Here is a 17,087-nt window from a genome sequence, read left to right as displayed (position 1 = left end):
CGAGTAAATGACTTCTCCTTCATTGCTCTCTCACTCTCTCTCTCTCTCTGTCGGCGGCGCCTTAAGTTATTAATATTGTTGCTGCTTAAGCTGAATATTTATGCAACTGCTTAGTAGTAACAGCTAAAAGCAAATAATTTATGGAATAAAGACATTAAAAGGGGATATAACAAACAAAAAGAGAAACGACCAACAGGAAGAGCAGGAAAAACACCAGAGAAGAGGAGAGCACAAAACAAAATACAACAACAGCAAAAAAAAATGTGAAAAACTCTTCAAGCTTAATTCAAACTAAGTGGCTCAACATCAAGGCAAGTGACGACGGCAGCGCTGATGATGACCTGAAGAGCGTCAGGCCAAGCTGCTGACTGCCGAAAGAGAGGCGAAGGACGAGGACGAGGACAAGGGCGGGACGCACAGCTCAGCAATGAATGGCTCTCGACAGGCGCAATGTGCAACATGAGTCCAAAAGCAACAGCAACAGTAATGGCAACAGCAGCAGCAGTGACTGTGGCAAGTGGCAAGTGGGCCAAGCGAAGCCAAGCCAAGCCACAACAGGCGCCAAAAACACCTTCAGGCTTGCGTCGGCTAAAGCACATGAAGTGCGGAGGGGGAACGGAAGCTCGGCTCCGAGCGTAGACCCTCTAATGAGTTGCCCTTACGACGGGGTGGCGCCACACAGTGTGGCGAACTTAATACCCAAGTGGATCCCGCACAAGTTCGATTGATTGTCAACAGCAATCCGCATTTTGTCTGCTTTTTTTTTTGTGTGTGGGTTCAAAATGTCAGCTATTGAACGGATTACTCTTGCAATTTTCTTTTATTGAAATCATTGCAAAAAAGACTTTTCAACATTTTCCCTTACAAACTAATGTTATCTTTGCAACGTTGCTAAACATTTTCTTTGATCTTTTTGATTGTACTTCAATTTGATAATGAATGGCACTTTCTTTCAATTTAAAGATTAAACTGGGATTATAATTCTCAATTCAATGTATATATTTTATTTTTCCTTTTTTTTTTTTATTCGAATTTTGAATTTATTGTTTTATTTGGTTTGCTCTTTTGCCTTTGAAGTGAATTTCTATCTTAACTTTCATTTTACTCATTATTATTTGCTTGTTTGCAAAGTTACTACATTTTTTGCTTTATTGAATCTTGAGTTTAAATTCTAAGGGAATAATTTGTGGGATTACTGAATCTTTTGTTTAAATTCTAAGGGAAAATAAATACTACTACTTTTTACTTGTCATTTGAGTTTTCCCTTCTTTATTTCATTTTAATTCTTATTCGAATTTATTACATTTTCAATTCATTTGCTGATAATCTAAATTGAATGAAAAATGAGAAGGCATTTTATTTTCTTTGTTTTTCATTTGTATTTTCCTTTCTATTTTAATCTACACAATTTCTTCTATATTTTTGCATTTCAAATATTTATAAATCTGTGCTTTGTTTGTTCAAATAATAATGAAAAAATCGTATTTCTCTTCCTTTATTTTTTTTATAAGCGTTTGTATATTTTGTATATTGTTTTATACTACATTTTATATATAGTATTTCGTTCTTATAAATATTTATAAGAATATTCCTGGCTCTATTGTATATTTCGTTCAAATTTTAATGCAAAATTAGCATGCATTTCTCTTTATTTATTTATCACTTGATTTTTCTTTTTCCTTCTCACTTTTTATGCACATCGTTGACTTCACTTTATTTTGCTTTCCACATTGAATAATCGACGCTTTGATCACTTTATCCCTCACTCTCTCTTCTTTTGCGTAATGCAATTTTCTTTTAATCTTCATCTAAATGCACTTGAGAGTTCTTTGATGGTCCCCGTTAATCTCGTATGCTAATTGACAGCTATTCACAGCGAGCGTACTCTGATATTGATGCCCACTGTAACAGTGGGTTAGCAAATAATGTTTACGGGGTGGCAACAGCAACGTCCGACCTGCAACGTGCAACGTGCAACGTTCAACGCTTGGTGTGCCACCGAGTGTGTTGCATGCTCTCGGGCTCGAGGGCAGCGAATTATGTGCTTGCACTGAGTGCATTAGCACCCGGCTAGCATAAGGATGAGAATGTAAATGAGAATGTGAACGAGTGTGGACGACGAGACGGACTTGGCCAGAGTCCGGGGAGGGGAGGGGGTAAGGATGAGGTTAAGGATGTTAGTTTTAAGCGTTTGCCAAGAGAGGTGCCCATGTGGCATGTGGCATGAGGCATGTGGCAGACGGCGTGAGGCGAGGCCAAGCGAAGGCATTGAAGCAAAATGCCAGGCTATTGTTATTGTTGTTGCTGTTGCCGTTGTTGTTCTCATGCTCGAGAGTAGGTTGGAGACCCAAAAACTGTGCCACAGCAATGCAGGGCAAACTAAATTATAGTCATCGTTGTTGTTCTTGTTGCCACATTGTTGTTTTGTGGCTGTTGCTGTTGCTGCTGTTGTGCCTGCTGTGCAGTTGCCCCCAAAAAATGAAATCAAAATCAAATAAAGCAAGCGCACGTGAGTCAAGTCGAATCCCTGCTGAGACTCGAAAGCAAAGCAAAGCGAAACTGAAGCTGAAGCTGAAGTTACGCCAAAAACGCCAGGCTATGCAAATTAAATTCGACTGCTGATTGTCCGCGTTATCCCTTCTCCCTCGAAACGGGGGGAAAAAAAGGACACACCAAAACGGAAGAAGCAAAAGGGTCACAGGTGTACTTTGTGCCAATTTGTGTTTGCATTTGTTTTTGCTTTTTCCGTTGCCTTTGCTTTGCGGCAAACAACTCTCCACGGAGGCAACATCCACAATGCCACAAAATGCATGAGCCAAGGGACGCGCCACACTCCCAATTGAGTGCCACACACACACACACGCACACATACACATACATACAATTTATAATGAGTGCTTTGTGTTGAGCTTGCATGAGGATGCAATTCGCTTGAATTCGTATCTGGTTCAATAGGTAACCAAATACTGATTCACATTCTCTGCCATACACACACAATTAACCAAAATCGGATCGATAGAGCTGCCAATTACAAATTACAAATTGTGATTTCTTCGAAATATGTAAGCTTGTTTACCTTGCATTTAGAAATACAATACTCTGAATAAACTTTGGCCTGCAGCCTTGCAGCTTGCATTTGGCTGCGACACATGATCCAAGCAAATTATTCACTTTATTGCTTATGTTTGTTATAGTTTGTATAGTTTAATACGCATAAATAAGGCTAGTTTACTCAAGAATGTTTAACCACAAGCTGCTTTGTTTACTTGATTATTTTAATAACAAGAAAAACATAACTCATAAATAAAATATGAAATGGAAACTTTAGTTCACAGAAGAGTGCTTTAGTAAAAGCATCTTTATTTACCTGCTTTTTTTTAAACAAGCTATAATAAATAATATATGAAATGGAAAGTTTAGTTTAAACAAGAGCTTCTTTATTTAGTAAATTCTTTTTTATAACAAACAATACAGTGTTTACAACTATGTAGCACGTTCATAAATATTATCATAAATATTTATTTTAACGCACACTATGAGCTACTTTATTGACTTGATTATCTAATATCAAACTGTATGAATAGCAATAATATTATTATTCATTAATACTTATTAAATAAATATTTATTTTATTGTAATAATAATAATGTTATTAGTAACATTAAAAGGAAATAATTGTTTACTAAAGAGTACCGACTATAAGATACCCTCTACCCATTTTGAATAAAACTTAAACAGTGGGGTACTCAATTAAAATAATACCAAGTTAATATACCACAAAAATACTGATATTATATCAAATGGTGTATTTGATATATTGGTTTACCTCAGAACTTAAAATATACTATACAAAATATACCAGATTGAGAGTCAAATCAACTAAGACTCCTAGTAAGTATTTGTACTACTAAATAAATAATTATGTTAGCAAATTACTTATTGATAAATAATACTTACTTGTTTTTTATTTGTGGTAATCAAATACACAAACATTTTTATATCATCCATAATTTATATTAATGAACAATATCGTAAAAGTACAGTATCATTAAAAGGAAGAGTTTAATATGAATTCAAGCTGTCGGACTCCATATTATATTTTTATAAGTATTACTATAAGAATTTAAAATCTATAAATTTATTAATATTTTAAAATATACATATATTTTTTTTAATTATTCTTATCAGTTTTATTATATGTAAAGTATATGAAAATATATAATACATAATGTATATAAAAGACATTTTATAGTATACTATACATGTTTGTCCTAAGTAACCGCTGTAGTATTCTTTATTAAGTCATAACTGTTCTATGATACTAACATGGTCTCATTATATGTGAGGCAATAACTCTGATGTACGACTTGCCTAATGACGTTACATCACCATTGCATTCTAGGTTTATAAAACGAAACTAGAAGAGACATTTTCTTCATATTTAATGTTGTCTGCTTTGTACAGTGAATTTCAGTATATTTCCTTCAAATTATCCGAATGTGTAGCCAGCTATATCTGCTATTTTTCCTAGTGACTTTAGTCTTATCTGGAAGTATATAAAACACTAAACAAACAAAATAAATGTTTCTGAAATGGGAGTAATACTTCTGTTACTCAATTCAAGCATCGAATTACCAAATCGAATACCTTAAGTACTACAAAATACCAAAAATGCATGAAATGTCGAATTCAATTTGCTTTCCGTTCGATTTAAGCTGGTTAGCAATGCAAATACGAAGCACATGTGCGCTCAAAACTATCGTAAATATTGTTGGGAAGCTGCTAGCAACAAAAATGTGCAACTAAATTACACATGAAAATAAGTTGCAATAAAGTTTGCCAGCTAGGAGGAGAAGAAAGTGGAATAAAGGCGAATCGGATGCAGTTCATAAATGCAGATTAACATTTAAAATATGCTCTGTTGCATCTAAATGCAATTTTTAAGCACACTTAAGAGGTTTCTTCGAGCGCTGTGCAGCAGCAGCAGCATGCAACTTGCCACACACGCACACGCACACACATCCTGCCACACACCTTTTCTGGCTGCTTTGAGGCAAGCAGGGCGCAAGCATAGTAAATTAGCAAGTTAGTTGAGTTGGCAGATTGTTTAAAGCGCTTTCTCAGTGCAGAGAGTGTTATTTAAAAATGCTCTTTATAAAATCAGACAAAGTCAGTAGCCAAGTCAAATAAACTCGAACTCGAACTCCGTTGGGGCAATTGCTGTTGAATGCTTCCATGCTTCAACTCTTTGTGGATTTGGGACTATCGCAGGACATGGACATAGACAGCACATGAATGACGTATTCACATTATTCGCACAGTTGAGCGCACCCAAAAAAAATAATAAAACTAAAAGGATGAACATGGCTCTGGTCATGGAATGTCGGTCTGTCTGTCGGTCTGTCTCTCTGCTGTTGATAGTTGATAGCTGATCCATTAGCACAATTGCCTGGCAGAGTCCTGTTGCTTCAACGAACTGGGCCCCAGCATTCATTCATCTTGCTTAAGCCAAACCGAACCGAGTTGAGTTTATCATGCAACTTGATTTTGGCCCAATGCATTTCTCTCTTGGCTTTAACTACAATAACTTTGTGTGTGTATAATATGCATAGAATAACATATGAATTCTACGTTTCTTTTTTTTTTTTTTTGCAGAAAAGTTGCTGAGAAAAGCAGAAAACCCTTGAAATCAAAAGTAAACACAGCAGCAGCAGAGGCAGAGGCAGCAAAATAAAATAACACCGTGACGACAATCTGCTGCCATGAGAGCTGCCTCGGGTGCAGTGCAGCAGCAGCAACAACAACAACAACCAGAACAACAACAACTGCAACAAATATCATAATAATAATAGTAAGAGCAGAAGCTGTTCGTAGTCAGTTGTGGCAGCTGCACCAATGATAACAACAATAAAGCCACAAGAGACACAACAAACGGAAATCAAATTCAAAGATGCAAATTACAATTTGCATTCAAACGACAAAGAAGAAGACGAATAACCAGAGCAACAACAACAACAACAATAACAAGAACATCATCATCAACTGCTGCTGCTGCTGCTCTGCTCTGACAACATTAGGAGGCAAACAATTGTTGTTGTGCTAACTCAATAAAATTTTAAAACCAAACGCATACATATCAAGTGAGCAACGACATCATGATCAAAAAGGGCATTTTGATACAGCGCAAAAGTCAGGAGGATGCCAGCTACACGAAGCAACTCAAAATGGAGCACGCCGATCTCGTGGCCGAGATGCAGACTGTCGAGAGTCTGCCAACCCACGAGAGACTCCAGCTGGCCAGACTGTAAGTAGATAATGCTTGAGATATGTGTGTGAGAATATCGAGAAAATTAAATTTAAGAATAAGAGTCTAGTAAAGGAATATTATCATCAGTAAAGAAAATAAATTTCAAAGAAATATTATAGTAGTATTATTATTGCAATTTATTTGTAATAAATTTCAGTCAAGAACAAGAAATTTCAAAGAAATATTATAAATATTCTGAAGATATCGCAATCACAACAATCCCTATTTATTTGTAATAAATTTAAAAGAAATATTATAGTGCAGCAATATTCTTAACAGATGAATATAAGACTGATATCTGCTATTAATTTTCAGTAAATTTCAGTAACGATTTCAATTTTTGTTCATAAAAATTATTATCATAAACATTGAAAATTCAGAAAGTGCTTTTAAAATATTTTAATGGCTTTAAAGATATTATAATTACAAATCATCTTGCATAAATTCCTTTTTGATTGATTTCTAAAAACATATTTTTTTATCTTCAATTTTGTACTTATTTTAACACATTTGATCATAAATTGCAGAATAAGTTAAGTAAGAGCTTTATAGAAAAATTATTGGAAAATTTGACTATACATTTTTGAATTCGCATTGTAGAGAAATTATTTAGTAGACAATTTAGTCAAATATTAGGCTTGTTATAGGAAGACTTTAGAGAATGTTATGAGTATTTATTATTGAGAGCTTTACGTGAAAATAATGTATATCCGAAAGGTTTAGTGAAAACAGTTCTTAAAATTTCATCAACAAAGGAGATTGTTAGCAAATTGAGAAAATAACTCAGTTATTAATTTTAATGAAAATGCGTTTGAAAACTATCCACATTATTACAAAAAAAGAAAACAAAAGGAATTCTATAGGGTGAAAGTGTTTTTAGCAGAGTAAAAGTTATATCGATATCAACTGTAAATGCTCTTTGAACTTCAGCTCTTCATCACTTCCTCATAACAAAATAAACAAATATTTAAATGGAAAAATTGATGTAGTTTTTTTTATGAGCAGAAAATTGAATTTCATGATAGATTACAAAAAACAAAAGTTGTATGCAAAGAATTTTTTATTTTTAATTTAAAGATTTTTAAAAATATGTAAAACATTTTTAAATATAAATATATTTTTCATTTAAAATGAATGCAAAACTGCAATTCAATAATGTTATGTTATGTTACCTTAAACAGAATTTTATAATTTCGCCCACGTGCAATTTTATTGCAATGTCAATGTGTCAATTTTCGCAAAAGCAAAGTGCGAAATAATTATAATTAATTGGTTTTCAAATAGTCATAACATACAAACCCATTTTATTTCTGTTGTATCCCAAAAGCAGTTGGGACTTATTGGCTAAACTTGATGCAAGGGAAGCGAAACAGATGCTGCGGTATCTGTTTTATTTTAATTAAAGAACATTAAATTGTTGTTTGTTATTTTTACGAGTGCGAGGCAAAAGAAGCTGTTGCCAATTTAGGAAGACAGAGGAAGAAGTTGCAATTTGCTGTTGTAAACAATTAAATTCGCATTCAATTTAACGCTTCTTGTGTTATTCGAGAAACTTTTGCTGCAGCAAACTGGAAACTGCAACGTGGCTGAGACTTTTTTCTTATAGAATGCGTGTGGCTGCCACAGCAAAGTATAGTAGAAGAAGAAAAGTTGTGCAAGTTTTGATTGATTTTAAACTGTGTAGAGAAAGTAGATATATTCGAGTCGTTGGATGATCTCTATGCAATGCACTTTAATCGAGTTGTTCTCCCTCGCTTCTTAGACGGCGTGCTCAACAGCTGAAACTTGCGAGGCAGAAGGAGAAGGAATGGCTGAAGCTGCAACGGGCCAAGGGGCAGGCGAGCAACGGTGGCAGTGGCGGTGGCAACGTTGCGAGTCTGTTGAATGGCAGCGCGGGAGATACAACACATCATTTTCGGCATGCGAATGGATCGGGCACATTGAGTGGCAGGCGGCACATTTCGTTCGAGAATAGCGTGGTGCTCTTGGAGGCAGCGTCGCGGAATGATATGCCCGAGGTGGCGGCGTTGCTGCAACATGGCATCACACCGGATGCCGCAAATGAGGATGGACTGACGGCGTTGCATCAGTGTTGCATCGATAACAATGTCGATATGCTGCGACTGTTGCTCGACTATGGGGCGAATGTGGACTCGCAGGACAGTGATAAATGGACGCCGTTGCATGCGGCTGCCACCTGCGGCCACTTGGATCTGGTGCGCATACTCATACGCCACAATGCCAATCTGCTGGCGGTCAACACCGACGGCAACATGCCCTACGATCTGTGCGACGACGAGAACACGCTCGACTTCATCGAGGGCGAGATGGCACAGCGAGGCGTCACCCAGGAGCTGATCGATGAGACGCGCTCCTCCACGGAGCGCGTGATGCTCAAAGATCTGATGGAGCTGGCGCGCATTGGCGGCGATCTCGAGGAGCCAGACTATCAAGGTGCCACACCGGTGAGTCGGAGATATTGAAAACTGTTTAACAAATATAAAAATAAATTAATCTATATTTGATTTTCATTTCCAGCTACACATCGCCTCTGCCAATGGCTATGTGCGTGTGGTGGAGTTTCTGCTGGAGCAGCACGTCAATGTGGATGCCATGGACAAGGATCTGTGGACGCCGGTGCATGCGGCCGCCTGTTGGGGGCATGTAAGTCAAAGCCACAAAATAATACTTTAAAAACTGATAAGCAAATACTAACAAAATTCTGTGCATATGGTAGAAACGTCAATCTGTCTGCTTGTCTAAACTCAGAAGCTGTTTAAACTCAGAAGCTATATTTGAATTAATTATGAATTAAAGGATTAATTTTTCTACCTCTTAATAATTCAGTAAAACGGTATTATTTAGTACAATATTAAGTATACGCCCCGAATCAAGATCTGTTTGAAAATGTGTTCACCAAAATAGAAATCAAAGATGAGTGATGAATTCTTTGCTCCATCTTATAGACTAAAAGTATTTTTTAACTTCGGAACTTCCTTCTTTCGAAAGACATATTAATATAGTTAACACATGGGCTGAAAAGTCCCGGGCCTTACATATAGATGGTGCTAGTCTTATTGCAGTCACCTTTTTTTTTTTTAATTGCATTTCTTTATTACCTTTTACCTTTAACGAGCTGATATAACAATGTCTGAGAAGCCCTTATATATCAGAATCTACATGAAATCTAGAGACAGGTTTATTTTGCAGCTACTCTCTTCTTTGTCTGCAAAAAGAAGTTGAAGCGAGCTTAGTTTTAAATTATAAGAATTAATGCATCTCATTGCAAACCTATAAAAAACAAAACTCGGCAGTTGCTCAAAAAATAATTTCTTCGCTTACTAAAATTTTTGTAGGTAATTACATATCTAGGAAATCTCATAAAGTACAACTTTATATTGTGTCAAAACTTAATGTTACTATTGGACATAGTTTCTGAGCTAGCAATGCAACATATTGTGTTGCATTGTTTTAATAAAGTGTTTCTGTATTGTATACAAAAGTCATACTTGCTTATAACTTTCTTACTTTGTACAATTTAACTTATGAGTTTCTCTTGACAGCTCGAAGTTCTTGAGATGCTTGCACAATGTGGCGCCGATTTGAATGTGCGCAACAAGGATGATGAAACGCCCTCGGGTAAGCAGCATTTAGTCAAAGCAAAACAAAAGTGTTTTACGAAATTTGCTCCCTTTTTATCTATTAGATATCTGCGAAGATCCCGAGATACGTGAACGTATTGAGCAGCTGAAAACGGAGCAGGAGAGCAAACGACTGGCGGAGGCGCAACGACGGCGCGTTCGACGCTCTCAGAGCAACAACACCAGGTAACTGACATGATGTCCAATCAATTGCAAATCGAGTCTAATCCAATCAATCTGCCCCGACGCATTTAGAGCCCAATCGGTGCGTCGCACCAGTCTGCGCGACAAAACGCTTACAACCAAAAAGGATGCCGTCGAAGAGGCTCGTCTGCGTCTGCAGGCACAGGAGGCCACAGACACGACCTCCACCAGCACCAGCACAACTGCGGCTGCCGATCTGCCCAATGGTTATGCCTATCACACGACCAGCACCAGTTCGAGCAGCAGCAACGGCAACAGCAACAACAATAATAATGTAAATACTGCTGAGAAGCGTCCCTCCACCGCCAGCTTGAATGGCCAATTGTTATCGCACTCCAAATCCGCGGATGCCGTGGACAATGTTATCCTCACAACGGCACATTCCTATCTGCCGCGTCGTCCGCCCGATGGACGCGAAAACGATGAGCAGCTGCTGCTGAAGGCCCAAGGTGGAGCTGCTGCTGGTGCTGGTGGCGACTCTGGCGGAGAGCTGCAACGTGCCACCTCTGCGGCAGCTGTCATACTGACTGACAAGGGCACGGCTGCGAGCGCCGAAGCGGTGCAAATCCAATCCTCCAAGGAGGCGGGCAATGGCAAAATCAACGTACAGGTCACCGTGCTAGTGGGTAAGTAATAAAAGAGTGAGCAGTCACTCAGTCACTCAGTCTCTGCGTCCCCTTAATCCCCTAACACGATGTAGTACTACATCAAAGTTGCCACACCCCACACACACACACACACACACATTTGTATCTACATCCACAACTCGTACTGTAGCTAGCACCAATCAAGAAGCGCCGCTTAAATGCTTCCTTTGTGTCAATGTCAATGTCTAATGTGTATTTAACGACTCTACTAAAAAAAAAAACAGAGCGAAAACAAAATTAAGTCAACTCAAAATGCGCTGAAAGCAAGCATGTTTCTAGCTGCGACTAGCACGACTTAGAAATACCCTGTCGAATAATTTCATTGTTCTGTTCTCACTTCATTCACGACATTTTAATTTCAGCTTTTGTATAGCTTTTGTTTGCCATTAATTTTTCCTTGTTTTTTGTTAGCTCGTTAAAATAATTTGATTCACATTTTCGCTTCATTGCATTCAATTATGTTTGATATGTTTTAATGACTTAAACTGCATTTTGTGTTTTTTATTTAAACAAAATGTAGAGCATAATCATATAATATGAATCTAATTTGACATGAATTTTAATTATTTTATTTTCATATTAGTGAAACAGAAAGCAAACTGTTTACAGCTGGCTTTCATTAGAAAGAATAATTTAAAAGACTGTAGAACAATTAATGATCAGTAATGAATAAAAGGAATAGAAGACTTTAAATTTTTTTCAACTAAAAAAGTTCTTATTACAAAAATATATATTTTTTAAAGAAATTTCTATTTAGAAAAATATATTTTGTATTAAGAAATTTGTCTAAAAAGTATATATTTCTGTAATAAGAAATTTCATAGCTATAAAATATAAATAAATTGATATATACAAAATGTATATTGTAATAAGAAATTTGTGGGCTCTAAAATATTTTATAACTCCGACTTTTCTTATTACAAAAATACAAATCTTTTTGCTAGAGAAACTTTCTTTATAAAAACTTCTATTTGAATAAAATATTTCAAGCATTTTCGGATCTCACTTTGAGTAACTACTAAATGAAATGAAATAATATACTAAAAGCAGATCAAGCTCCTCATGCCTTTCTAAATATTCAGCTCTTACTGCAATTGCTTCTAAGCCATCAAGTATTATCTATGACTATATACTGAAATGCTTTCGATTGTTAAGCGTTGAGTGCTGATTTTATATGCTACACTTGGTCGCTTGTGCTACTGACAGAGTTGTTGTAGTAGAGTATACAAAAAATGTGCCATTGAAAGTGACTCTATATAAAAAGAAGTTAAATAACATTTGCTTGTAATTTTTATGTTTATTTTTTTGTGTTTGGCTCGTTGCGCTCGTTTTGTGTGTGTCTCGTCTCTGCCTGTCTGCCTGCCTCGCCTCGTTTCGCCTGCTCGCCCGCATCATCATCAACGCCACGCCATGCCACAATCAAACAATAAACGAACCAAACAACCAACCCAACCAACCAACCCACCCACTACTCATCAACACACAAAACAACACAACCAACAACACCACACTCATGTAGACACAAACAGCACGCATCATCAGCAGCAGCACCACCAGCAACATACTCATCAACAGCAGCAGCAACATCAACAACAGTTGCAGCAACATGCGCTGCTGTTGCAACATCAGCAACAGCAACAGCAACTACAGCAGCAGCAGCAGCAGCAACATCAGCAATATGTTGCTATGGATGCGGGTGCCGTTACTTTATCAAATTTGAAAAAGCAACGTTCGCTGTCACGCACTGCCAATGTGCTGAACAATTTCGAACTCTCATCCACAACAACAGCAACAGCAACAACTGCCACAACATCGTCGGCAAGTGCAACGTGCAACAATACTACAACTAATGGTTCTGTTTTAGGAGCCGCCACTACGGTTAATCACAACAACAACAACAACAACAATAACAACAGCAGCGCCAACAACAACAATAACAACAACGGTGCCAACGGACCAATTGCCACACAACCGCTTGGACTTGGCTCAATGAGTCCCAGTTTGCTGGACTTCGAAGCAGCTGGACCAGCGTCTGCGGCCAACGCGAATTCGGTTAACAAATTCAGCGGCATCACCGGCGATGTGGTCAGCGACAGCACAAGTTCCAGTCGCAAATGCTGTGTGCTCATGTAAAACTAGCAGAGAGAGAGAGCGAGAGAGCGAAAACCACAGCGGACTACAAAATAAACAGGGTATTAAACAGCAACAACAACAAAAGCAGAAAGGATTGCCAGCCGTTAAGCTTACCAAAATTTGTGTGTATGTGTGGGTAACTGGGGGGGATTAGGTGGATAATTGGGTAGGGAAAGTGGGGGGGAATATGTTATGTGTGCATGTCGTACTATTTGTTAAATATTTGGTAAACAATTTGAGCAACAATTAGCAATTTTGAAATGCCTGGCAACCTGGCGATTGGGTAGCAAAAGCAAAAAGTGTCTTTAATTAGCATTTTAGTAGCAGCAAGAGTTCGATAAGCAAACAATTGCGAATTCAATTTGTAAATGATAAACAATAATTGTAAAATCAAATGATAAATGTGTATAAAAATGGGTTCAATTCTATGAGCTCCACATTCGAGAAAAACGGCTCAAAGTCGTGGCATTTCCTAAGCCAGTTAAAATATTAATTGTAAACAAACAAACAAACACACACACACACAACAAAATACGATACAAATTTATATATACGATATATGTATATGTTTACACATTTTAATGTTTATTAAAAAAAAAAAAACAAAATGAAAACTAAACGAAGAAAAAAAGAAAACAACCAATTTGATGTGAGCAGTTTACGCTAGTTTGTAAATGTTAAGAGAAATTGTTAAGAAAATGTGTTAAGAACTTTTGTTTTTTGCTAGTTCTTAAAGTTTTGCTTCGTATGTGCAAAAAAAAAAAATGGCAAAGCAAAGTATTATGCAAAAGTATAAAATATACTATATACGAGTACATATACAATACATATAAATAATTAAATTACATACATACGTATATAATTAGCAAAATTCTAGCTACTTACAAAAATGATGATGAATGATTAAAGCAATGCAATAGTTAAATTGCAAGCACATAAGCAATTCAACAACAAACAAATTCAAAAGAAAAGAAAAAAATTAAACACACAAATAAAATCCACAAATCATATATTCATCTAAATGTCAAAAATAAAATTCAAATTTACATACATTTTGCAGCTTCCAATTGAAAATAAACCGTTTTTCATATTCTTATTTTTTTGTACTTTTTTTTCTTTACTATTTCAATGTTATTTGCAATTACATACTTTGCTCTGCGTGATTTGAATTTAGTTAATATGAAAATTGTATTATTTATATACATATAAAAATATATATTGAAATTTATACAATTTTTAGCGTCTAAATGTACGAAATTCCAGATAATTAAGAAACAAATACAACGCGCAATTTAGCAATGAGACTTTCCTTTGAATTATTTGGCTCTCGAACGAGCTATTTATTGGCAGTAGAAAAACGTTTTGTAAAATAAACCAATGAAAAAAACAATGAGACAAATATCCTCAAAAAAGAACCATCACGATTTTTCCTTTTTAATAATTCTACCACAATTATTTGAAAAGTAAGTAAACTACCGGAAAGAGATTTCCCGCACAGAAATATCGATACTTCATTTTTCATTTGAATTTACTTTAAAATGTCGATTCCGTTACATTAATCGGATTGCTTCGATGTACGGCCACAAGATGTTATCGATTCCCCCATTAATTATACGCTACGGCTGCGCAGCAAATTAAAAATAAGTGTTTTGTTTCATAAAAATGGTTTCATTTTAATTCATATTAATATAATCTTATTTATTTAAATCTATGCTATCTTTGCCTTCTGGTGGAGTGGCAAACGTTGTATCCTTCTGTCCACCACATGACGCAATCGTCGATCAGGTTTGACCAATTCACTTTCGCTCATTGGTTCAATAACTTGACCCTTGCGCGTGATAACAGCCGGACGTGTCATCATGCGGAATGCCGTTTCCGGCACAAAATTGCGCCCAATCGGTGCACGAATGCTGGCCTCATAATCGGCCAGGGATTTGAAGGGGAACGGTATGCTGGAGACCATATGTGCACGCGCCTGTTTGTTGGACGTCTCGTTAATATACAGATTATCCTTGTTCTCATCGCGTCGCTTTTCCGGTGCCGCCAATTTGAGCAACAGTCGCTTGTTGCGTCTATTTAGCACCTCTTGCGATATGCCTGCGCCTGCCCACGAGCCCCAACCGGGCATAGCTAATTGTATCTCCGCGTTCTTTATCTCGGAGTCTTTCGTTTTATCCTTGTTAAAATCAGCAATAATATCATCATCCTCAAACGCCTGACTGATGGTCAATTGACGCTCTGCCGCAGCATCACTCTCATCATAGTCAGCTTCATCATCTTCCGCCAAAGCATCGTTAATGGCATCCGAGTCGCGCATTCTCTGCTTCAACGTTATGGTTGTGACTTTATTCGGATCAATTGCACTATCGGCTGATGGTTCTGCTGCAGTCTCCTCCGTCGTCGTTAGTTTATTCACCACATCCAGAGACGGCTGTGACTGCTCCTCCTCTTGATTGAGCGGTTCATCGATCTCGATGCGCTGCTTGGTTTTCTTAAAAGCCAAATCCTTGAGATTTTTTAATTCATCTCGCTTCTTCTTCGTCGGTTTCGCTTTCATTTTTGGCTGCTTCAGTATTTCCGCTTGTTTCTTCAATTTTTCCAGTTTTTTACTTAATTTTTGACGCACATCTTCGTCATGCTGCTCAAAAATATCATCAATTGTCTCAGCTTTTGCTGGTGAATCTACTTCCTCAACCACCCAGCCATTTTCAACAGTAACATTGACTTTTTTCTTTTTAATTGGCTTCTTTTTGGGCGCTTTTGAGGTCTTCTTCTCCTGCTCTTTCTCTTCCTTAACAGCTTCCAGCTCCGCTTGATGTTCAGCAAGAAGTTTTTCATTTGCATTACGTTCAGTCCAATACTTTCGCCAGTTGGGATCCTCCTCATCCGCTTGGCTTTCAGCAGTTTTTTGTGCTGCCTTACCTTTTGTCCAAGGGTTGAATGGATCGGTAGGCACTGGCGCATCAGTTTCCACTTTCATCTCCTGCTCATCTTCACTCTCCGACTCAATTTTCTTCTCAGTAAGCTGACGACTCACAGCCAATTGTTCTGCCAGATCCTTGCGAACATCCTTATCGTACTTGGCGCGCACTTGCAGATTTTTGGCCCACGTGCCGGTGTTTTTATGCCGCAGACTAGCGCGCTCTATCACACGACTCTTCTCTAACGCATTTAGCTTTTCGAGCGCTGCCTCTGGGTTTGTTTTTTGAAGCACTTCGAATTCCTTGATTTGCTCCAAAATCTTCTGTCGCTTCTGCAGCTTGTGATACTTCTTCGACTTGATTTTGTTCTGCAAACGCGCCTTAGCCGATTTCTGGGACTCACGCATCTTCAAATAAGCCAACTCTTTGCGTCGTGCAAAGAGTTCATCACGAGTCAACTTCTTTTCCAGCAATTCCCGCTCTTTCTTGGCCAGCTCTTTCTCGTCCGTGGTGTCGCCTATCTGGGCTTTGCGTAACTCCTTCAGCTTTTGATCACTGGCCTCTAGCTCTTTAGCCAAATCCGATTTGACACGGCCTTTTAGATTTTTCACATGAGCAGCCGTATTAATGTAAATTGTATCCGATGGTATGGGAAATATCTGTCGGCAAATTGAATTTTTATAAATGTGCTTTAATAGCCAAATTGCACCACACTAACCTGTGTTTCCGCTGCACGTTGCTTGGACACGATGGCATCCCAACGACCAAGTTTTTTCTTCACACCTTCATAGCCAATTTTACGCTTGATGCGATCAGCTGCCGGCTTTTCCAGCGGCTTCTCCAGCACCTTCTTGGAGCTATGTACATTTTTCAGTTTCTTACCGGTGGCAATGTGCTTGGAGCTGCGCAATATCTGCACCAAGTCATTGACGCCAACTGCTCGTGGAGCATGCTCCGCGTTGTTGTTGTTGCGCTTCACTAGCTGAAATTCATCCTGTTGTTGCTGGCGCTCGTCCCGTGTGGATTTTCGTATGTGCTGTACATTGCCAAGGTTGCTGATTGCTTGCAATAGCTTTTTGTGCGACTTTGGATTGTATTGCTCTTCATCGTCACTCATTTTGGAGTTAATTTCAGAATCTAAAACAAGAAAACACAAAAACACGCGGTACCTGATAACAGCTGACTGCGATAGAATGCTATCGGGTCGACACAAGTGTGTAAATTATCGTTATTG

The 17,087-nt window shown here is 37.7% G+C and overlaps 2 protein-coding genes across 7 annotated transcripts in view; one reads left to right on the top strand and one right to left on the bottom strand.

Annotated features, from left to right (window-relative positions):
- LOC132789235 (protein phosphatase 1 regulatory subunit 16A) overlaps window positions 1-14,347 on the top strand; it is a 51,119-nt gene extending 36,772 nt beyond the window's left edge. For 5 of the 6 annotated variants that reach the window (XM_060797116.1, XM_060797115.1, XM_060797117.1 and 2 more), the window contains 7 exons: window positions 5,656-6,304; window positions 8,070-8,772; window positions 8,846-8,971; window positions 9,871-9,946; window positions 10,014-10,134; window positions 10,204-10,778; window positions 12,319-14,347. In XM_060797116.1, the coding sequence (XP_060653099.1) occupies window positions 6,156-6,304; window positions 8,070-8,772; window positions 8,846-8,971; window positions 9,871-9,946; window positions 10,014-10,134; window positions 10,204-10,778; window positions 12,319-12,932 (2,364 nt within the window). In that variant the 5' untranslated portion in view covers window positions 5,656-6,155 and the 3' untranslated portion in view covers window positions 12,933-14,347. The remainder of the gene's footprint in view (window positions 1-5,655; window positions 6,305-8,069; window positions 8,773-8,845; window positions 8,972-9,870; window positions 9,947-10,013; window positions 10,135-10,203; window positions 10,779-12,318) is intronic. The other variant, XM_060797120.1, reaches the window with a different exon arrangement.
- A 225-nt stretch (window positions 14,348-14,572) lies between these two features.
- Window positions 14,573-17,062, bottom strand: LOC132789237 (U3 small nucleolar RNA-associated protein 14 homolog A). Its single transcript, XM_060797121.1, has 2 exons — window positions 16,572-17,062; window positions 14,573-16,512 (listed from the first exon to the last, which is right to left on the bottom strand). The coding sequence occupies exons 1-2, from the start codon at window positions 16,968-16,970 to the stop codon at window positions 14,641-14,643; spliced, it is 2,271 nt and encodes a 756-aa protein (XP_060653104.1). The 5' UTR covers window positions 16,971-17,062; the 3' UTR covers window positions 14,573-14,640.
- Window positions 17,063-17,087: the final 25 nt, after the last annotated feature.

This window comes from Drosophila nasuta, chromosome 3, assembly GCF_023558535.2.
Source record: "Drosophila nasuta strain 15112-1781.00 chromosome 3, ASM2355853v1, whole genome shotgun sequence".
Lineage (NCBI taxonomy): Eukaryota > Metazoa > Arthropoda > Insecta > Diptera > Drosophilidae > Drosophila > Drosophila nasuta.
This window is presented reverse-complemented; position numbering and strand designations above follow the sequence as displayed.